The sequence below is a fragment of the Colletotrichum acutatum genome, assembly GCF_030867785.1.
Source record: "Colletotrichum acutatum strain CBS 112980 chromosome Unknown BDZ83scaffold_39, whole genome shotgun sequence".
NCBI classification, from domain to species: domain Eukaryota; kingdom Fungi; phylum Ascomycota; class Sordariomycetes; order Glomerellales; family Glomerellaceae; genus Colletotrichum; species Colletotrichum acutatum.
The window spans coordinates 320,553-337,754 of NW_026849033.1; the positions used below are offsets into that span (position 1 = coordinate 320,553).

Here is a 17,202-nt window from a genome sequence, read left to right on the forward strand (position 1 = left end):
TGTAGATATTGGGGTCTGGACGGCGCCTAAAGTTGATGGACTCGCTGTAAGATAAGTACCGCTTGGTCTGAAGATTTATAGTATTAAGCCACAAATCTGATCCAATCTGCTATATCAATTCGGTCCTGGCTTTTCTAGAACAAAGCTATGTGCTAGCGAATCGTCTTGATTAATCTTCATGGGACTTGAGGTTTCCTTTGATTTATGATATAGTATTGACTACTGCTAAGTTGAAGGAAGTAGAAAATTTGCCGAGCTCGTCATCGCAGATACAAAGAGCATGGAGAATGACGACTGATCACGCCTGATTCCCGTCACTAACATCGGCCTTTCTAAGGGAAGTCAGCCCGCATCTTGAGAATGCCGTCTATCATAGAGCTGCCAGAAGCCCAGCCAGCATAAGTCTCGGCAGAACTAGTGACACTAATGGAGAGAGCACCCCAGATCCATCGGTTTCCATTGCCATCAAGTTCCCAGTGAGGGCCACCGGACTGGCCTCCCATGGTATCGGTATCGGTGTAAAAGGGACCAGTTGAGTCGCAGTCAAAGGTTCTCTTAGAGTGAACCGTGATGTCAGTCTGGCGGTAGGGGCGATTGCCCCCGTCCTTGTCACCAGGGTAGCCCATATGGAAGAACTGAGGCTTGTCAAACATGTTGCGGTCAGGCACCTTCGCGCCGAAATAACCGAGCTGGTCACCGAGGCGCTGGTCGAGAGCATAGACTACCCAGTCACCCTTGGTTTCGCAAGGGGAGAAAGGCTCTTGGCCGTAGGTGAAGAGACCGTTGGTGATCTGGGCAGAGCCAAAGCGGGCCCCGTTGTCGAAGCCAGGGTAGAAGGATCCCGGGATAGGGGGGTCGGGGTTGCAGTGCTTGGCAGATAAGATGTGACGAGGGCCGATCAAGGCAGCCGAACAGAAGACGCCGTTAGACCACTGAAGTTTTCCAACGGAGTGGAAAGGGTAATTGGGGTCGGTCCAGAGGTGACGGTTGTCTACGCCGACGATGAAGCGCTTGGCGACCTCCTCGAGGGCAGCACCAGAGGGTGTGAAAGGAGATGCCTCGGTAACATTGCTGGTGAGTTCCGCGGCGTCAACAACAGCAATCTTTGGGGACTGGGGCATCGGCTGGAACACGGCGAGCAGCCGTGGCGTCGAAGCCGATGGGGTGAGTGATCTCTGCCTGCTCGGCTTGCCTATCGTTCAGAGGAGCTGCGGGGCTAGCTTGGACAGCAGAGCAAAAGGCGAGGACGGCTGCAGCCGCAGACTTTGTGAAGAGAACCATATTGAGACGATTTAAATTGCAAGAAGCCGACTGTTGATCTTGATAAGTCAAAGCTGTTGGTGCATTGGTGGTTGTAAAGACATGGCAGGTATCTGCTCCTTTATAGAGTTCTAATTACCTCTGAGTCATATACCATAGCAGTGAGCTTGGAGGCTTAGATACTATTTAGTGGCATGTTTCTCGTAGAAGAAAACAGTACTTTCCGAACACGGGATATGCGAAGGCTACAGCCAAGAGGTAATCAGCAGCCCGTTGCGATCTTTCAAGTCTGCTGTGCCGCTCTCAGGCAGTCTGAACGCTACAATCGAGGCTAGATTGAGCTCAGATGAGGCTACATCTTTCGAATGTTCGTGTACAGAACGACTGGTCTTAGCGAATCTTATGCCAAGCTTCTTTGAAGTAACCTAACGTCTGATTACGCTGTCAAATATGGAACTTTGGATCAATAATGAAACCCTAAATGCTTTCCCAGCTTAGGATGATGGTCCCTCGGGATTCACCGCCCATGAGACTCACCTAGCTTTCCTTTGGGGTCCATGAAATGAGAAAATTGCTGTAGTCAAACTAGAGCTGACATTCGACAGTCTACTTTATGCGGTCTGACTATGTTCTCTCTCCTTGGATATCTTTTCTCGGAAAGAAGCCTGCGCGTGTTGCTTCAGGGCTATGTGTCTCAGAAGAAAACTACCAAGAGCCGACATAGAACCTACGTTCACTCCCAGTCGTGCATTCATCGCGGAGATGACTTATCTCTAACGAACATCTTCACGAAATTGCAAGCCGAGACAAGACAATATATTACCGAGACCTTGTTGCGGATATGTTATTGAATCCTACTCCAATTTCATCCCAGGGTGAGTCTGACAACGATGGGATATGCAATTCGAATCGGTTGCCGCTTACTTACATGATAATAACACATCTTGGAAAGCGTGAGATTTGCATGGCGCGAATCCACCTGTCGTAGAAGGCAGCAGTGCAACTTGGATTTACGGCTTTGGAAGGATCACGTAGAAATGAAAGTTCGGACGTCACCTGCCTTTTCGAGCAGCAGCGTTACAACCGCTGACACTTGTCTTTGCAACCCTCCACTAAGCTGACAATTATTCAACATTGTCAACGAAACTGACCCATGGGGAAAGAGAGCCAAGAGACAGGGTAGCCTTCACATTTGTGACTTCGAGTGGTTGAGATTCCTTCCGCCCCCTCTTCTGAGTGTAATTTTTCGGTTGCCAGCAACTTGAAGTTGTTTCCGCTGACTGCATGTAAGATAAGTGCAATTCGTTTAAGTGGGCCAACTATCATGAATTCATGTGCATGGTAGCTCGAGGGACCAGGCTTACAGTCACTTGCTGCCTCGGGCTAGAGCTAGGGCCTCATCCTTCAAGAACCAATACTCAATTCCAACCTGTGTGTGATTCTGAAGGTTTGCAATTGTGACCACAGCATGCTTTGCCGACTTGTGAAACTTGGGAGACCTCATGACGCTATCAATCATCGTTGCTACATCTCATGCCATCTTCAAATCGTGCAAAAAACGTCAAATCAAGGATGCGGGGGCGTAAAAGCAGTCTCTCAATCTTTGGTGACTTCAACGCTAGTGGCCGACTTGTACTGTCGCGGGTATTCTCCTTGAGGTAGTGCAGACATAGCTTAATACAATCAGCTTTCACTACTGATCGAGTGAATAGGGAGCTTCCCGCGCGTTTGTGACTACGGCTCAAAAGGAGGCACCCGGCATATTGAGATGTATGTAACGGATGCCTGCATTCGGCAGACGAAAGTTAGGACCCTAGGATTTAGACGTCGCCTCAAGCTCCAAGATTAGCTTGTCCCTGTTTTTGATGAAGGTAAGATATGAGATCTTTAATAAAATTTATCTACTATCGGGGCATCCATGTTGCAATTCGATGGTATACAGTAATTCACCCTTTGAAGGCGAAGATGCTATCTTGGCCCCTCGCTGCCATCTTCAAGGGCACTGGGCCCTCGGCTTCTTCCCAATGTCATTTTTTAATACAACAGAATTTCAAAATATAGTAGATGAAACCAGGCATTATCTCCTCACAAACACTGAGCGTGGTCAAATACTGGATAACCGATACTCAACTTCAAATTTAGATTGGCTTGCTCAGTCAGATCGCGGCACTTCGTTGAAGCCGAATGCTTATACCGACAACTTCCGATTGAACTTCATCGCCCTTGGTAGAAGTAAATTCCTTTCATCTTTCTCTTGGTTTCATTGTTGAGTGAGTGGCAACAGCGATGCTTTGTTGACTTTTTTAATGGACGAGTAAGTCTAACAATGTGGCTTGCCCGCTGACAACAACTTGACAACCCTCAACGGCAATCTGAGATCAGGCTGTGCAAGCCACTGGATTGCCAGGAGAAGAAGGTAAGTGTGGCGGTTTCAAGCTACGTCGTTCATCTCAAAAGGTGCCATTCGTTACGAACTCGAACGGCTTTTTCGGTCAGTGCGCGAGTGTCAATCCATTGATTGATATGCCTTTTCGCGGGTGCCTGGCCAATGCAACCCGTGGGCAGGAGTGCGCCGCAAATTTGAAAAAAGGATCCAGGTCACAGCAGGCATCCGTCTGAACTTAAAAGAAGAAGGATTGCCTCTCTGCTGCACAGCCTAGTGCAGGAGATTTAGGAGTTTGCAGAGCTCATTCCTTATTACAGGTCTTATTGGGGTAATTAAAGCATGCGACACCTCACGCCTCTCCCTGGCAGCTAAGCACTCACCCACCGTAAGCGCCAGGCATGTTAACCTGAAGTCCCACCCCTGACAGAGAAATTGGTAGGTAACAATACTGCGCCGCTGATGCGGCAGGAATTAGAAGGTGAATAGCATAAATCTAGGTCTGGCTCACCTTCCGATTCATTACGGACATCAATAACGAACCTGCACTTACACAGCTTCCATGGCCTATCAGAGCCTGCCACATGAGGCGGTTTGAGTCCCGCGCAACGTAAAAATGCAAGCTTTGAACAATAAGAAATGGAGCACCTACAGGGCCAGAACCTTACCCTACTTTGTCTCACCACGGCAAGTCATGAATGAGAGTCGATGCATGATGCAGTCAGACTTTTGACAGTAGTGAATGGTCTCGTCGGCTGCTCTGAATTTGTAAGACTTTCACTTGAGAAGAAACGGGGGATTATGATCAGCGATGAGATGCAGGTTCGAGGACTGAAAGATGGGCGGCGTGATGAACCAGCTTGTGAAGTGAGATCGCCCTAACGAATCCGGTGGCAATTTGAAACAGAAAACAGAATGCCTGTGCTGTAATTAATGGCCAGAGTATGCCAGAAAACTACACGCTCTGTGAGAGTTCAACGCATCGAAGATTCGGAGGTACAGAGCTGGAATGGTCTGAAGGTCTGAACAACAAGGCCGTTCGTTCTCAATGAATTGATGCCTTTGTCAGACAATCGCTGGCAGCACGATGATACTGTGCACGGGGCTTGCCGCCCTAAACAAAGGGAACCCTAATAGAGCAGAATAAGCAATGGCAGTAGCGCTGGAAATGTTCCATGTTCCTAAGAAATGGCCTCACAATTTGCCCGGGAAGAGAGGTCTGGTCTCAGCTGCAAGGCACAGCAAGCTTTGTTCCTGCAGTCAGCTCAATCCCCTGTCGTTGCCAAGTGATGATGGGCCGTTCCCCCCTTGGCCACTTGGCAATAGACTAGAGTCACTTGTCCGGATGAGAAGACGGGTTCGGAGAAGCCTGAAGCTGTAAACACGGGGCAGTGCGGCGCATTGTCAATTCGCGCTGTTTGTCTACGGCAGTATTTTGCCGGATCGACAGTGCGAAGTCAATGTGTTGTCGGCCCTGCCCCGACTTATTCTTTGCAACACACGTGCGTTGATGGCTGGTGGCTGGAAGAAGCTGGCTCTGGCCCATGCCACTGCATACCTTACGCTGAGCAGTGAGAATGGAGGACACAGAGAGGCAACAATTGTCATTGCATTTCCCTTTCCTCAGAGGTAAGGCTGATAGAACCAATCACGTCCATGGCAATGCTACGCTGCTTTGTACGGGCTGAGAGCCTAGCGCATTACCCTTGCCTGGGAGGTACATAGGTGACAGGCATCGGGGCTGGTTCGGTGTCGGAAACGCCCTAGCTGTGAATGCGCTTTTCCGCGTTCCCTTGCCGAACCTCAGTCTACAGGTCACACACATCACGTGTGCCTGTCTTGAAGGGTCGGAGAGCTCAATCTCGTTCCTGTTCGCTGTGTCAATAGGAAACCAATATGAGGATAGGTTGACCTAGGAACCTATCCATGAGACTCCTTAATCACCTCAATCTGACGTGGGACAAGACGACTTGGAGGAGTATCTTGTCAGTTGAAACTTGAAGGCCACTTACTACCCACCCGTCCTCCCCACCCTCTAGAGAGCAACGAAGTCGAATAGACCGGGGGTGGCCGGCGCCCATGGTGGACTGCGGGGACTAACTCCGGAGACTCTCACGGCTTGCGGCACAACAGGAGGAAGAGACACTACGGAATTGAGAAACATAACACAGGCAAAGACGGTCACAGAAGAGGCCGAGGGGCCTTTGATCGGGCATGACAAAAACAATGCGCAAAAAAAGAAGCAATGGAAGAAGCCACTAATCCATGGCTCGTCTCGACTCCAACCGGAGCTAGTACGAACGGCGCGGCCAAGGGCAACGAACGAGACTGAGACCAGCCACGCCGTCGTCGCCCCAAGCTCCTCTAAGCTTTTCTTGATCCAAGTGCAATGTCACTTGGAGAGTCACTTAGTCTCCCTTGCCCCCTTGGGGCTCGGGAATCCTCCACATTGCACCATAAGGTAGTACCATACATAGCACATCGCAATGCGGTGTTCTCGGGGAACAGACAGCTACTCTGCGCGTATTCCGGCGCCTTAACGCAACGCAGCGCAGCGCAACACCACGTCCCAATGGCGGCAGAGAACAAGACCCTGATGCGACGATAGGCGACAGCGGTGATGTCTGATGTTGAGGGCCAATCACACAGATCGCGTCCCTTGCATCAATCCCCTTCCATAGGACCCCAATGCGCCAAGATTCGTGCCCCGTCACACCCTCTCGAGAAGAAAATTGCCGGATGACCTCGCCAGGTTCCCGATTGAGCATTGCGTATCCAAAGCACACCATATTCAACGACTAAAGACCTATTTGGTCGGGCCCGCGCCTCAGCCGCCGCCTCCCATTGCACGGGAGAAAACTGGGAGAAATCATTTGTTGCTGACCGCCTCCAAAGTCCCTCCTCTCTCCAAGCCCCCAAACTGTCTGCCTACGGCTATCCCAAAAGGTACAAGTTTGTGGGTTAAAAAAGGAACCCGAGGATCTGCTGCCAAGTGCCTCGGGCGTAGACCGCGGGGGACTGCAATCTTGACATCCAGCCAGTTGGGATTTGCCAATGCTCGTATTGTCGCCTTTTCACCAGTTCATGCCCATTTCGAGTCAGGGGGTCACCTCGCAAATGTGTCTGAAGACCGAGGTTAAGCCTCAGACTCCAAAAGCCCTGACTAAGAGTTCGAACACGATCTTCTTGGCTCTAATTTCTTCTTCGTCTGAGTCCTTCGTGACGATCACACCGACAACCGCTGTTCTTTCACTTCATGTTTGTTTGCCAACAGCATCCCCGCAAAATGGCCCCTACCTTACCCCGTGTAGACGTGGTCCTGGCGCCGCGCATCGACCCTTTGGCCGGTTTTGGGACACGCCGTCTTTCTTGCGACATCAAGCCGCAGCCCGTTAGTCTCCCTCTACCTCACGAACAGGCACCCAACCTTGCCAGTCGCAAGACAGACCGCGCTCTTACGGCCACTCACGCCATTCCCCTTGCTTCTTGTTGTCTGGATGGATGCGAGCTTGGCGTTCAGAATGTCCTGCCTCCCCCATCTCGCCCGAGAACCCGGCCGCGGCCGTTGGGGGCGCGGCACACGGACGGAATGCCCGCTTGGGATCACCTCTTGCCTAGCCTTCTCCGCGCGCCGCTTGACGGGTTAGGCCAGCACTCTCATTTCCTTTAATCCCCGATGCTTCTCGTACATGAGAAGCCCCGAGGATTCTTCTTTTAGTACACGGATACGGGGGTTCAGATATAAGTGTAGCCAACCCACATAGTTCGAAGTCGAGCTCGTAATAATCCATCTGGTCGTTCGTCTCACTGTCATTCGCTTTCAACCACACCATCGAACCGCCAAGATGCTTGTTAGAGTACACTCTCTTTCCCTCCTCGCAGCCATTGTGACCTATGGCGACCTGGTGGCGGCTGTCCCCCTCGAGTCATCGTCTGCTCTCAACACCCGAGACCTGCCCCGCCCGCGCTTTGGAAATGTCCCATACGGCGTCGATATAACTCATTGCACAGTCAATGGCAAGCTTGCCCTCAGCTTCGACGATGGCCCCGGAGAATACACCAACCAGGTTCTTGACACGTTGGAGAGGAACGGCAACATCAAGGCGACATTCTTCCTCGTTGGCACGAACGGAAATAATGGCATCGCCAGTGGAACCTACACCTCCGTCCTGAAGCGGATGTTGAGCGCTGGCCACCAGCTCGGTAGTCATTCATGGAGTCACAAGGACTTCAACACAATTTCCAAGGACCAACAAATCCAAGAGGTGCTCCAGAACGAGGAAGTCTTTGCCAAGACCCTCGGCCTCATTCCCACCTACTTCCGCCCTCCTTACACTCACTGCGACGGCCAGTGTATATCTACACTCAACGATTTCGCGTACCACGTCGTAAGTTGCACGTGCAGTGGTATATCTCGGCTGATCCTCAAACTGACACTCATGCGTAGACCGATTACAACCTTGACACCAAGGACTGGGTAGACAACGGTGTCAACTCAAAGGCTACCTTCTCAGGTGCCATCAATGGCGCCAGCCCCGCTAGTTCCTCCTTCATCAGCTTGGCCCACGATATCCACACATTCACCGTCAACGGCTTCGTCCAGTTCATGATCGACACGGCGAGGGAGAAGGGCTTCGAGTTCACGACCATCGGCGACTGCCTCGGTGACCCGGCCTCGAACTGGTACCGCGACCCCAAGACTGGCGAGCCGTGGAGCGGAGTCAAGGAGGAGCCCAAGCCCACTACGACCAGCAAGGAGATTGTCATTTCCACCACGACGTCGACTCCTATCTCTGGCACGACGTCCGCTCCGGAGATCAAGATATCCACGACGAAGTCTGAGTCAGAGACCGTCAAGCCCTCTGTCACCGTCAAGAGCGCTTCCGAGACTGAGGAGTCTGAGAGCGAGACTGCTACGCCTACTGCCACAGGCACCGGCGTCAGGCCTTCTACTGCATCCAGAACCGTCGACGGTGGTGCCAACATTGGCATTCCGGTGACTCCTACCGGCACGACCGCTGCTGTGAGACCTACCAGCACCAACACCGTAGTCGAGGTCAACGCCGCTGGCCGTACTGTCTTCTCTTTCGGTGGTGCCATCGCTGGTGCGCTTGCTTGGGCCTTGATGGTTTGGTAGTCGCATAAAGTACCCTGACCACACAGTCCCGCCATGGGAAGAGGACTATAAGCTTCGTGTAATATTTTGGATAATCCCTAATCTGGACATCGCTAGGACGATCGGTCGTTTGAGAATGGGATGGAGTTAAGACGAGTACATGATACCACGCCCTTGATGGAGTCGAGTTGTAGTGTACTACATATTGCTGTATAGATGCGATCGCGAGTAGATTTCGACATGAATACAAAAACTTCGTTGGTACTCCGTCTCAATTACTTGTTAGTGCACAAGTTCGTCCGTCCATTATGGAAGATCTTCGTGAAGCGGCACCAGTTCATCAGGCATTTGAAGATCATCTTCCATGAAGACCAGGTTCCCTTCATAATAAGCGCACTTTAGAAGCGCAGGATATTGCATGCATCTCGTCACTGTGAGTGCTATGGTACTGCCGTGCACGCGCAGGCCGGCTAAGACTACCTCTCTTGTCGATATGTCTCTCGTGGCCTCCCGATCTGAAGCACTGGTTGAAGCCTTTTTGAAACATGATTGGTTGTGCTGCATATATGTCTGGATTCAAACATACCCGATAACTAGGAGTGCACCAAATGTGGCTAAGGAGAATGAAACAACGCGCTCCCAACGCGTTCTGAGAAGAGGGTGACCCTTGATCGATGAATGTCCTCATACTCTCAATAATATCGATCGCTTCGTCCGGCGTTTAGAGTAAATACGAGGCAACCAACCTGCGTAGCTCCGCCAATCCCCCCATTAATACCTGTGGGCCAAAGCATCAGTAGGATTTTCAAGGAATCACTTGCGGCGAAGACCTGAAGAAAACAACTTACAATGCTTCCAATTAGCTAACATGATATCATCACAAGACGGTCCATCGGTACCAAGTGGCCGCTGGGTATCTTGGAAACCTTGGGAGGTGCGGCACCCGACCTTCCAGTTGACCTTGAAGTCCAGGTAAACCCCGTATTTATCCTTGTAGCGCCATCGCCAGGCATGAAGGGGGTGATCTTGGACATCTTCTACGATAGTGATGGTATCGTGTGCAAGGCCTGAGTCGCAGAATCGTTCTACGCCCTTGTCGACGCCGTCGTGGTGCACATCTCGGTGGCGCTTGTACTCTTTGTAGGAAGGGTTGTTGCAGTCGATTGGGAAGAGATCGAGGGGTGTCTCATCTTCTCGAGGCCGAATCGGCGCGGAATACGAGCTTCTCGAGTCCGGCAGTTGGGTTTGTGGCCCAGGATTGCCTGAGTTCTCGGGTGAGAGGAAGGGTGTGACTGCAGGCGGTAAGAGGCTCAAAGGTGATTTTGTCGGATACTTGAGAGTTGATGGGTCTCTGATTGAGGAAGATGGTGTTGAGCTGGAGTTAAGTCCTAATTTGGTCCATGGTTTTGAGGTCTTGAATTCGTGCATGACAGCAGCATGGCCTGCGATGGCATAGACTATAAGCGACTGAAGAAGCAAGTTGGCTAGCATGATTGTAGGTTTTAGTGGAGGGTCAAAACAGAAGAATTCATGTCGAATATGAGTTTCTGGAAGAACGCCTCTAGGTATTCTTGCAAGCCTTGGAAAGAGGCTCTATATAAGGAACGCTCTTCGAACACTTTAGGGACGAAAGAGATGTTTCTGGGTTTGTAAGCCGATTGCCCAAGTCTCAAGCTTGTTCACTGTTACCGTCACACAGCAAACCTGCCGAGCCTTCTGACGGCGTACCGAGCTAATTTTATTCTGTCCCATAGGTCTTATTACTTTTCTAGTCAGGTCATTTTAGGTATGACAATCACTATACGCACCGTCCATGTTCTACAAGACCATTTTCAAAGAACTCCGTGCCGCATTTGCGTGGCTCTTCAACAAAGCACTTCTCTTGCATCTCGTAAAACCCCAACACCTTACTTGCAACATTGAATGTAGAATAGCAAATTATTCTCAATGTGTAACACAAAAATGAACCTGATATTCTAGTACCTCAGTGGTATCTATCGTGCAAGGGATTTTTCACGCTTCGAGGATCCAGTCCCTCCCTCAACCTCCGGACACTTGAGTTCTTCCTCTGACAACTGCTTCCAAGCCTCAAGGACCTCGATGAAACCATCGAGGTGCTGCTTGAACGACTCTAAACACATAAAATCAGGTAGCATCCACTGGTGTGAAAAGACCTGATGGTTGTCTTCAACAGAGAACAGTTCCGGAATGGTCCTCACGACGATGCTGCAAAGAGGACAACATAGTTTGGAAATCCCAATGTACTTACCTATACGTGGCTTTGTTGCTTGAACATCGTTTTTCGGTCGTCTCTGAAGGATGTAGTAGTCAAGAACCTGCATTTCACAGTGCGTCAGCCTCAACATAGGTCCCTGTGTGGTGGGGACCTCGGAGCCACAAGGGGCTGCGAGAGGATGGAACTCGACGCTGATGTTTATCGGAAGAAACCTTTGGCGATGTTCTGGTAAAAACTTGGAAATAGTCCCTAGGTTGATGAATGGCTCGGCAAGAATTCTGAGAACGGAGTAGAAACAACGGCTTAGCTTTTGTGTGGTAAAGTCCACGCGTACCTGTTAGCTCCAAGAACCCACGAATCTCTCCGCGAATGTCGTCTTCAGCCTGTTCACGGCCTCTTCTTTCGAACAAGCGACATGATGCTTTCAATGCTTGATGGAGTCCAGGGATCGATTCATTTGTGACCAGGGGGTTAATGGCGTCTTTCTCCGTGATTTGTTCGGCATGTTCCCAGGCCCGTTTGAGGGGGTTAGATTTCCTTTGTCCGCCACTCCTCTGCGGCGGCTCGTTCGCTTTCTGGAGTTTTACTGGCCAATTGAGTACTTCAAGTGAGTCTTTGCCAAAATGCTGGTCGGCTACACCGTGTGAAGCGAGAGGTCTCAAGAGGCTTTGCAAGCCTTGGCATTCAATCTTGACCTCATGCTGAGCCCGGGCGACAACGTGCTTCAGAGCCAATGATTCAACATTGGCTAGCGATATTTTGCCGTTCATCAAGTCTTCCAAGATCTTCATGAACTCGATGTCTTCCTCGGTCAAATCATGATTCTTCGCTAGCCTAAAGTTGATGGTCCGCGCTTTTTGAAACTCATCTTCGTCGACATCACAGCTAACCGCGCCGACGTGGTAGTAAACCTAGTTTTTGACCCCGCTACTGGTCTGGAGAAAATAAGCTAGAGCTTTCTGCGCTGAATTGATATCTTTCATGTCGTCACCGAGCTCATGCGTGCCGATGAATGTTGGTATTGGGAGGGATCTGGTAACATCCTGCAACAACTCAAATCCTTTTGAGATGATGTCTGATGTCTTGAGTAAGTCCTTGATCCCTTCACCGTTGAAATAGTCCAAGTTCTTGAGTATAAACTTGAACTTATCCTCCTTGTCCTTGCTTTCCAAGGCTCCTGCATCGTCACATTTCGCAGCCTTGCCTTGTGGCGTCGGCGGATTCAAGATGTGAAGATCTCGATGAGCAATTGGCTCCGGTTTTGAAGCGTTTGTTGTGGTATCTTGCGGTATCATGATCCGATTGGAATGCGCGAAATAGGCTAATGTTGCAATCGTTGCCTAAGGTATGCTGCAATCCCATCCTCATATCGAATGATGTCTCAACTCGCCTTATGTATAAGTCTAGAGATGATCTCGGAAGGTGCTTCAGACATCTCGATTGATCTGAATGACTGTAGAGTCATGTGTCAAAAGTGACCAGCGATTTGCCTTGGTTTCTTGCCCGCTCGTCCGGAAGCCACAAATCTCGCTCAAAGTTTCATAAGTACTATATGAAACAACAAGGTCTACAATCTGAGACTCATCCTAACACATTATAAGATACATGTGACATGTCAAATTCACGCAAGGCTATTGAGGAATGGCAAAGAAGTCGATCTTGATTGCAGGACTACTCTGAGGTTTCTAGACTTTGCCACAAACGAGCACTAACGTAGATACTCCATAAAGCCATTCAGCTGAGATACATGAAGGCTGAGTCGTATTCGTCTCTCTATCAGACGTGCAACATCTTGGCTTGATAGGATCGGTTGTCATGATTTACTATACGGATGCGAGTGGACGATATCTTTGGTACATATGTAATGCTGGCACTACTTCAAAGATTCACTGGGTCTATCGTACGTAAGTGAAGATCAACGCGAAAAGTATTGGTGCACTCGAGAGATAAGGTCTTATGCGGGTAGACATTGGATATGATGAAGTAGCAATGATAGATGAATGAAGTCTATATATGACATTATGGGTATAATTAATACAGATGACCGCCCAAAGCCCAACCCGCTATCGTTAACAGAGCACATTAGGAAGTTGCCTTCCCATTAAACATATAGGATCTTATACTGTAATGTAGAGCCCGATATCTCCGTACTAGTAGGCCTGACCAGTAGATTGGCCGATGTCCGTCGATGGTCCTTGAACCAGGCTGCTGACAATTGAGTCTTGCGCCTAGCAAAAAGGCGTGGGTTTCACATGCTACCCACGCTCTGTGCCCTCTCTTTCTCGATGGTATCGATCGAAAGCGGTCTTCCATTGACCTTCTTCCCTCCCGAGTGGCCTTCCATCTCTACAACGACCGTTGTTACTGTCTCCATCTGGATGCCTTCCATCTGCCCAGCCCGTCTCCTTAGAGACTCCTGGCTGATGCTCCGATGGGCTCCGCTGCGACGCCGATCTCTCTTCATGTCACCCGCGCCACGTCCCCCGCGGAATAACTTCCAGAGCCAGCCACCGGTACCCTCGTCCGCAGACAGGTTGTTTGGTGCACTGCCGGCGCCCTGTACCCACACCATGTTGCCATAACGCCGGTTAGCCGGTGTTCGCATGAAGGCGAAGGTCTCGATACCCGTCTCTTCGTAGTCTGGGGAGGCATTGAAGATGATGACATGACGAGTGGTGGAAAATAGAAGAACATCAAGCCAGCCGTTGGATGCAATCATTGCACCGGCGAGGCAGAAGTACTCCAAGGAAACAGACTTTCCAGCCATTGTGATGACACGACCCAACGCCAAAGGTGCCGTACACAGGATGTAGATTATCGGATAGATGAGGAAAGCAGGGTGATGTCCAGCGTTGCTTGGGTTAGACGCCGATGCAGCTTCGCCATGGGAGCTCTTTGGTGGCCCGGACTGGGACATTGTGTGGGCGTGGCTGAGTTTACGACCGCGGTTGCTCTGGGAGGCAGAAGACGTTGTGTTGTTGGAAGAGGAGGGTAGTTGAAGTGATGGGTCGGTACGTCGGATGTGGTTGAAGATGAGGACGTAGAGAACAGCAGTGATGAAGAAGGAAACAAACATCCACAGGTAGTGAAGGTAAAGACGCATTGCCTCATATCGGACATTCACCCAGCACTATGACGACGTTAGCTCGAGCTGAGATGTAGATATAATGACAAAATCTTACCCATGCAGCGGCACGGACGTAGAGTCCACCGTTGTCGGCTCCGTTGTTGGTGATGATGACGCCGGCTATGGCCAAGGCGTAGATGAAGAACCAAACAGAGCCGATCATGCACCAAAATGCCCAAGTCGGGAGCTTGTAATCCCTGACAACCGACAAATAGGTGTGAATGGCAATCGTGGTGATAAAAGCGCTGGAAGCCAAATCGCCTGTCGAGATGAACCAGCCCTGCGCCCAGCATGTCGTGCTCTCTACGATGATTCCACCCTTGTTGAGCCATGCCGCATTGAGCAAGAAAGCAAGAGCTTGCTGGATATCGGCCAGCAGCAGGTTGTAGATGAGCATCAGGAACTGGTTGGGTGCGTCCCTTTTGACTTTGTTCTTCTTATTGCCGGGGTACATCGTCTCCGGAAGACCCATCTCTTCCGCGAGGACGGCATCCGCGTTCGGCTCATCCGCCATGCGCTGTGGCCGGTCCGGGCCCGGTGCAAGATACCATGTTACCAACCGATAGGTCAAGACTAAGAAGAGTGCTGTTGTTGTGATGAACGAAAGGAAGCCAAAGAAGGAAACGGCAGTTAGGCCTCGTTGCAGAACTTCGGGAAGTGGCGTCAACGTTTGACTGTTCGGGTCCAGTTCCATGGCGGGCGGTCAACGGCGACGGAGCACCGGGTGGCGTTTCGGGATAGAACGGGGTGGGTGGTTCGGGTCGCCGTGAGACGACTTGTCTTTACCGAGCTGACATCCAAGCTTTTGGCGCGACGCCCTCTCCGATGGCAATCCTTTGTTGGCGAGTATGCCGGCTGACGCAGAGGTCGACGGTTTCGTGCAAAAGACGTTGCAAAAGTGGCTGCAAGCCAGATCATAAATGGCCTTGGTCTCTAGAGCTGGGCCAGACCAGACTGCGGAGCCAAGGTCGGTCATGGAGGCCCTGTCCCTGGCATAATCCTTAGCTTGGATGGAATCAACGCGACCCAACTTGTGAGGGGTGGTTTTTCAGCATTCGATTGACTAGGGGATGGGGATCATGTCGGGAAAGACCACTTCCGTACGAACGGACAAATCGAGGAAGATGGGAATTCGGGTGTTCGCCGGAGTTCCACCTCCCATAAATGGAAGTATGACCGGGATGCTGGATCCCTCTCTCAACGCAGTTTGGCAACCTGGAGATTTGAGGCGAGGGCGCGAGGGATGATTTGCGCGCCCGTTCATCTGGATCCGGGGAAAAAAGAGTTGTGGGCGATTTACAATCAGCGGTATGTTACGATCGACAGGCCAGTTGCTCTAGACTTTCCACGACATCCGTACCAAGAGCCGTAGTCACCAATAACTTTAGATAAAAGACAACGCGCTTCCATCGAAAGTTCAACGAATCCAGCAAAGATGTGTGTCTTGTTGCACTCAAGTAGCCGCAGTAGCCTCGACTCTTTGACTACCTATTTCATTTCACTAAGAACGAGCCTGTCAGAAAAAAAGTTAAGACAGGGGCGCAATGGGCGAGAAGGGGAGGGGGCTGCCACGAGGCCTGGCTGAGCTAGAAGCCAACGAACTCGTGCTAATTCGCTAGACCAAACCTTAGCTGAATACTGTGAAGCCCGTTGATTGGTGCTTTTCCGACATAATCAGGGGTGGGATCCTTCTTAGAGCCACCGGCATGATCACCGAGATGGGTTGCACGAAATGCTAGCTTTCATTTCGGTGTCCCTGCGTTGAGAAGACAAGTCAGGCTTCTGCAGTGGCACGATAATTGTAAGCTAGAATCTTGTCTGTCTGTGGAGTTGCTCATTGCATCTTTTGTCTCATACGTTGCTTGCGATGCTGCTTGTCGCCCTGTCCCCGCGAACTTCATCGTCTCCATAGAAGCTCCATAACGATTCTTCAGCTCAAGTTCCCACCTCCCACGTTGTGGATTCTGGCGCTAGGCTGAAGATGGCGACCTTTGACGAAACTCGACCGCGCTAACACGATGGCGGCGTCGAACTGCTCGTGGCTCACAAGCGAACCGTCGTCTAGATTGTTTCAAAATGTTCTCTCTCTTGGACTAGTCGCGAGAGAGGCAATAATCTCGGTCGATGACCGTTGGAACTAATGAGGCAAGAGATGCGTTTGATATCTGATTTGCAGGCCGTCAACGTGGTATCCAGGGACCTAATCCGATATACTCAACGATAGCTTCGGCATTCGAATGATGCAACCAAACACCTTGCAGGGCATTTGGCGTGCGCCACTGAAACGATCATCTCGCTGTCTTCCGAGCTGTCAGATTTGACCGATCTCACCACGAAAGAAAAAGAAAAGAGAACCGTTGTAAGATCTTTCTGCCCGGGGGACATATCAATTGACCCGATATCACATGAAGACCGTGCCGATTGACCTCTTTCGTAATGAGAACCAGAAAGAATCTATATACGAGACAAATGGTTGCGTAACAATTCATTGGGTTTTGGGTACGTAAATCGCCAATTCTCGACTCCGTGTCCGACGGATTGTTGTTGCCGGACTTGCCGCCATCGCGAGTTGAGCAAGTGGAGTGGCGGCTTGCTTTTTGCCAGCTGAGGACAGCCCTGTACGGCCGAAAGAAATCATGTCCCCAGCCCCATCCTGGGAGAAAGCAAGCATCGTGAGCTTCGGGTCGGATCATGTTTGCATAGAGCATCCGCCCTGTAATCGTACATGACTCTGTCGACACGAAACTCTGGAACAGGGGGGATGAGTAAGAGTTCCAGCATCGTAGCCACGCGATGAAGAGAAGAAGACCAGCCAGGACTTGGGATTCGTGATCATTATGAACCGGGCACCCTCGACCCCTGGGCTAAGCCACCTTGGAGAGGAAATTTGCAGGGCAAAGGGTCAGAGTTTAGGCTCTCGTAATAAAGCTAGAGCCAAGTTACGTTAGCTTCAAGACTCTTAGCGTCCAGCCGCACTGCAGGGGACACATCCGATCACTTGACCTGGGTCGCATTGGTTTCCTCAAATAATCTCCCCCAGCAGCAGGGCAGAATTTACGAAGCTTGGCTGTACTCCGTAG

The 17,202-nt window shown here is 50.7% G+C and overlaps 5 protein-coding genes across 5 annotated transcripts; 1 reads left to right on the forward strand and 4 right to left on the reverse strand.

The window, feature by feature from the left end:
* Window positions 1-151: 151 nt before the first annotated feature.
* BDZ83DRAFT_619124 (uncharacterized protein) lies at window positions 152-1,339 on the reverse strand. The gene has a single exon (XM_060508101.1). It carries the CDS (start codon window positions 1,119-1,121, stop codon window positions 333-335), a length of 789 nt encoding a protein of 262 aa, XP_060365785.1. The 5' UTR covers window positions 1,122-1,339; the 3' UTR covers window positions 152-332.
* A 6,149-nt stretch (window positions 1,340-7,488) lies between these two features.
* Window positions 7,489-8,780, forward strand: BDZ83DRAFT_575947 (polysaccharide deacetylase; the record flags this gene model as incomplete). The annotated part of the gene is made up of 2 exons (XM_060504871.1): window positions 7,489-8,031; window positions 8,091-8,780. The coding sequence occupies 2 exons, from the start codon at window positions 7,489-7,491 to the stop codon at window positions 8,778-8,780; spliced, it is 1,233 nt and encodes a 410-aa protein (XP_060365786.1).
* Window positions 8,781-9,572: 792 nt separating this feature from the next.
* Window positions 9,573-10,250, reverse strand: BDZ83DRAFT_776422 (uncharacterized protein; the record flags this gene model as incomplete). The annotated part of the gene is given in 2 exon segments (XM_060515464.1): window positions 9,573-9,589; window positions 9,608-10,250. 2 exon segments carry the CDS (start codon window positions 10,248-10,250, stop codon window positions 9,573-9,575), a joined length of 660 nt encoding a protein of 219 aa, XP_060365787.1.
* Window positions 10,251-10,753: 503 nt separating this feature from the next.
* Window positions 10,754-12,290, reverse strand: BDZ83DRAFT_651157 (uncharacterized protein; the record flags this gene model as incomplete). Its single annotated transcript, XM_060510433.1, is given in 4 exon segments — window positions 10,754-10,890; window positions 11,029-11,095; window positions 11,583-11,906; window positions 11,919-12,290. The coding sequence occupies 4 exon segments, from the start codon at window positions 12,288-12,290 to the stop codon at window positions 10,754-10,756; spliced, it is 900 nt and encodes a 299-aa protein (XP_060365788.1).
* An 870-nt stretch (window positions 12,291-13,160) lies between these two features.
* On the reverse strand, window positions 13,161-15,000 carry BDZ83DRAFT_289316 (uncharacterized protein). The gene is made up of 2 exons (XM_060502178.1): window positions 14,178-15,000; window positions 13,161-14,125 (listed from the first exon to the last, which is right to left on the reverse strand). The coding sequence occupies exons 1-2, from the start codon at window positions 14,814-14,816 to the stop codon at window positions 13,244-13,246; spliced, it is 1,521 nt and encodes a 506-aa protein (XP_060365789.1). The 5' UTR covers window positions 14,817-15,000; the 3' UTR covers window positions 13,161-13,243.
* Between the last annotated feature and the right edge of the window lie 2,202 nt (window positions 15,001-17,202).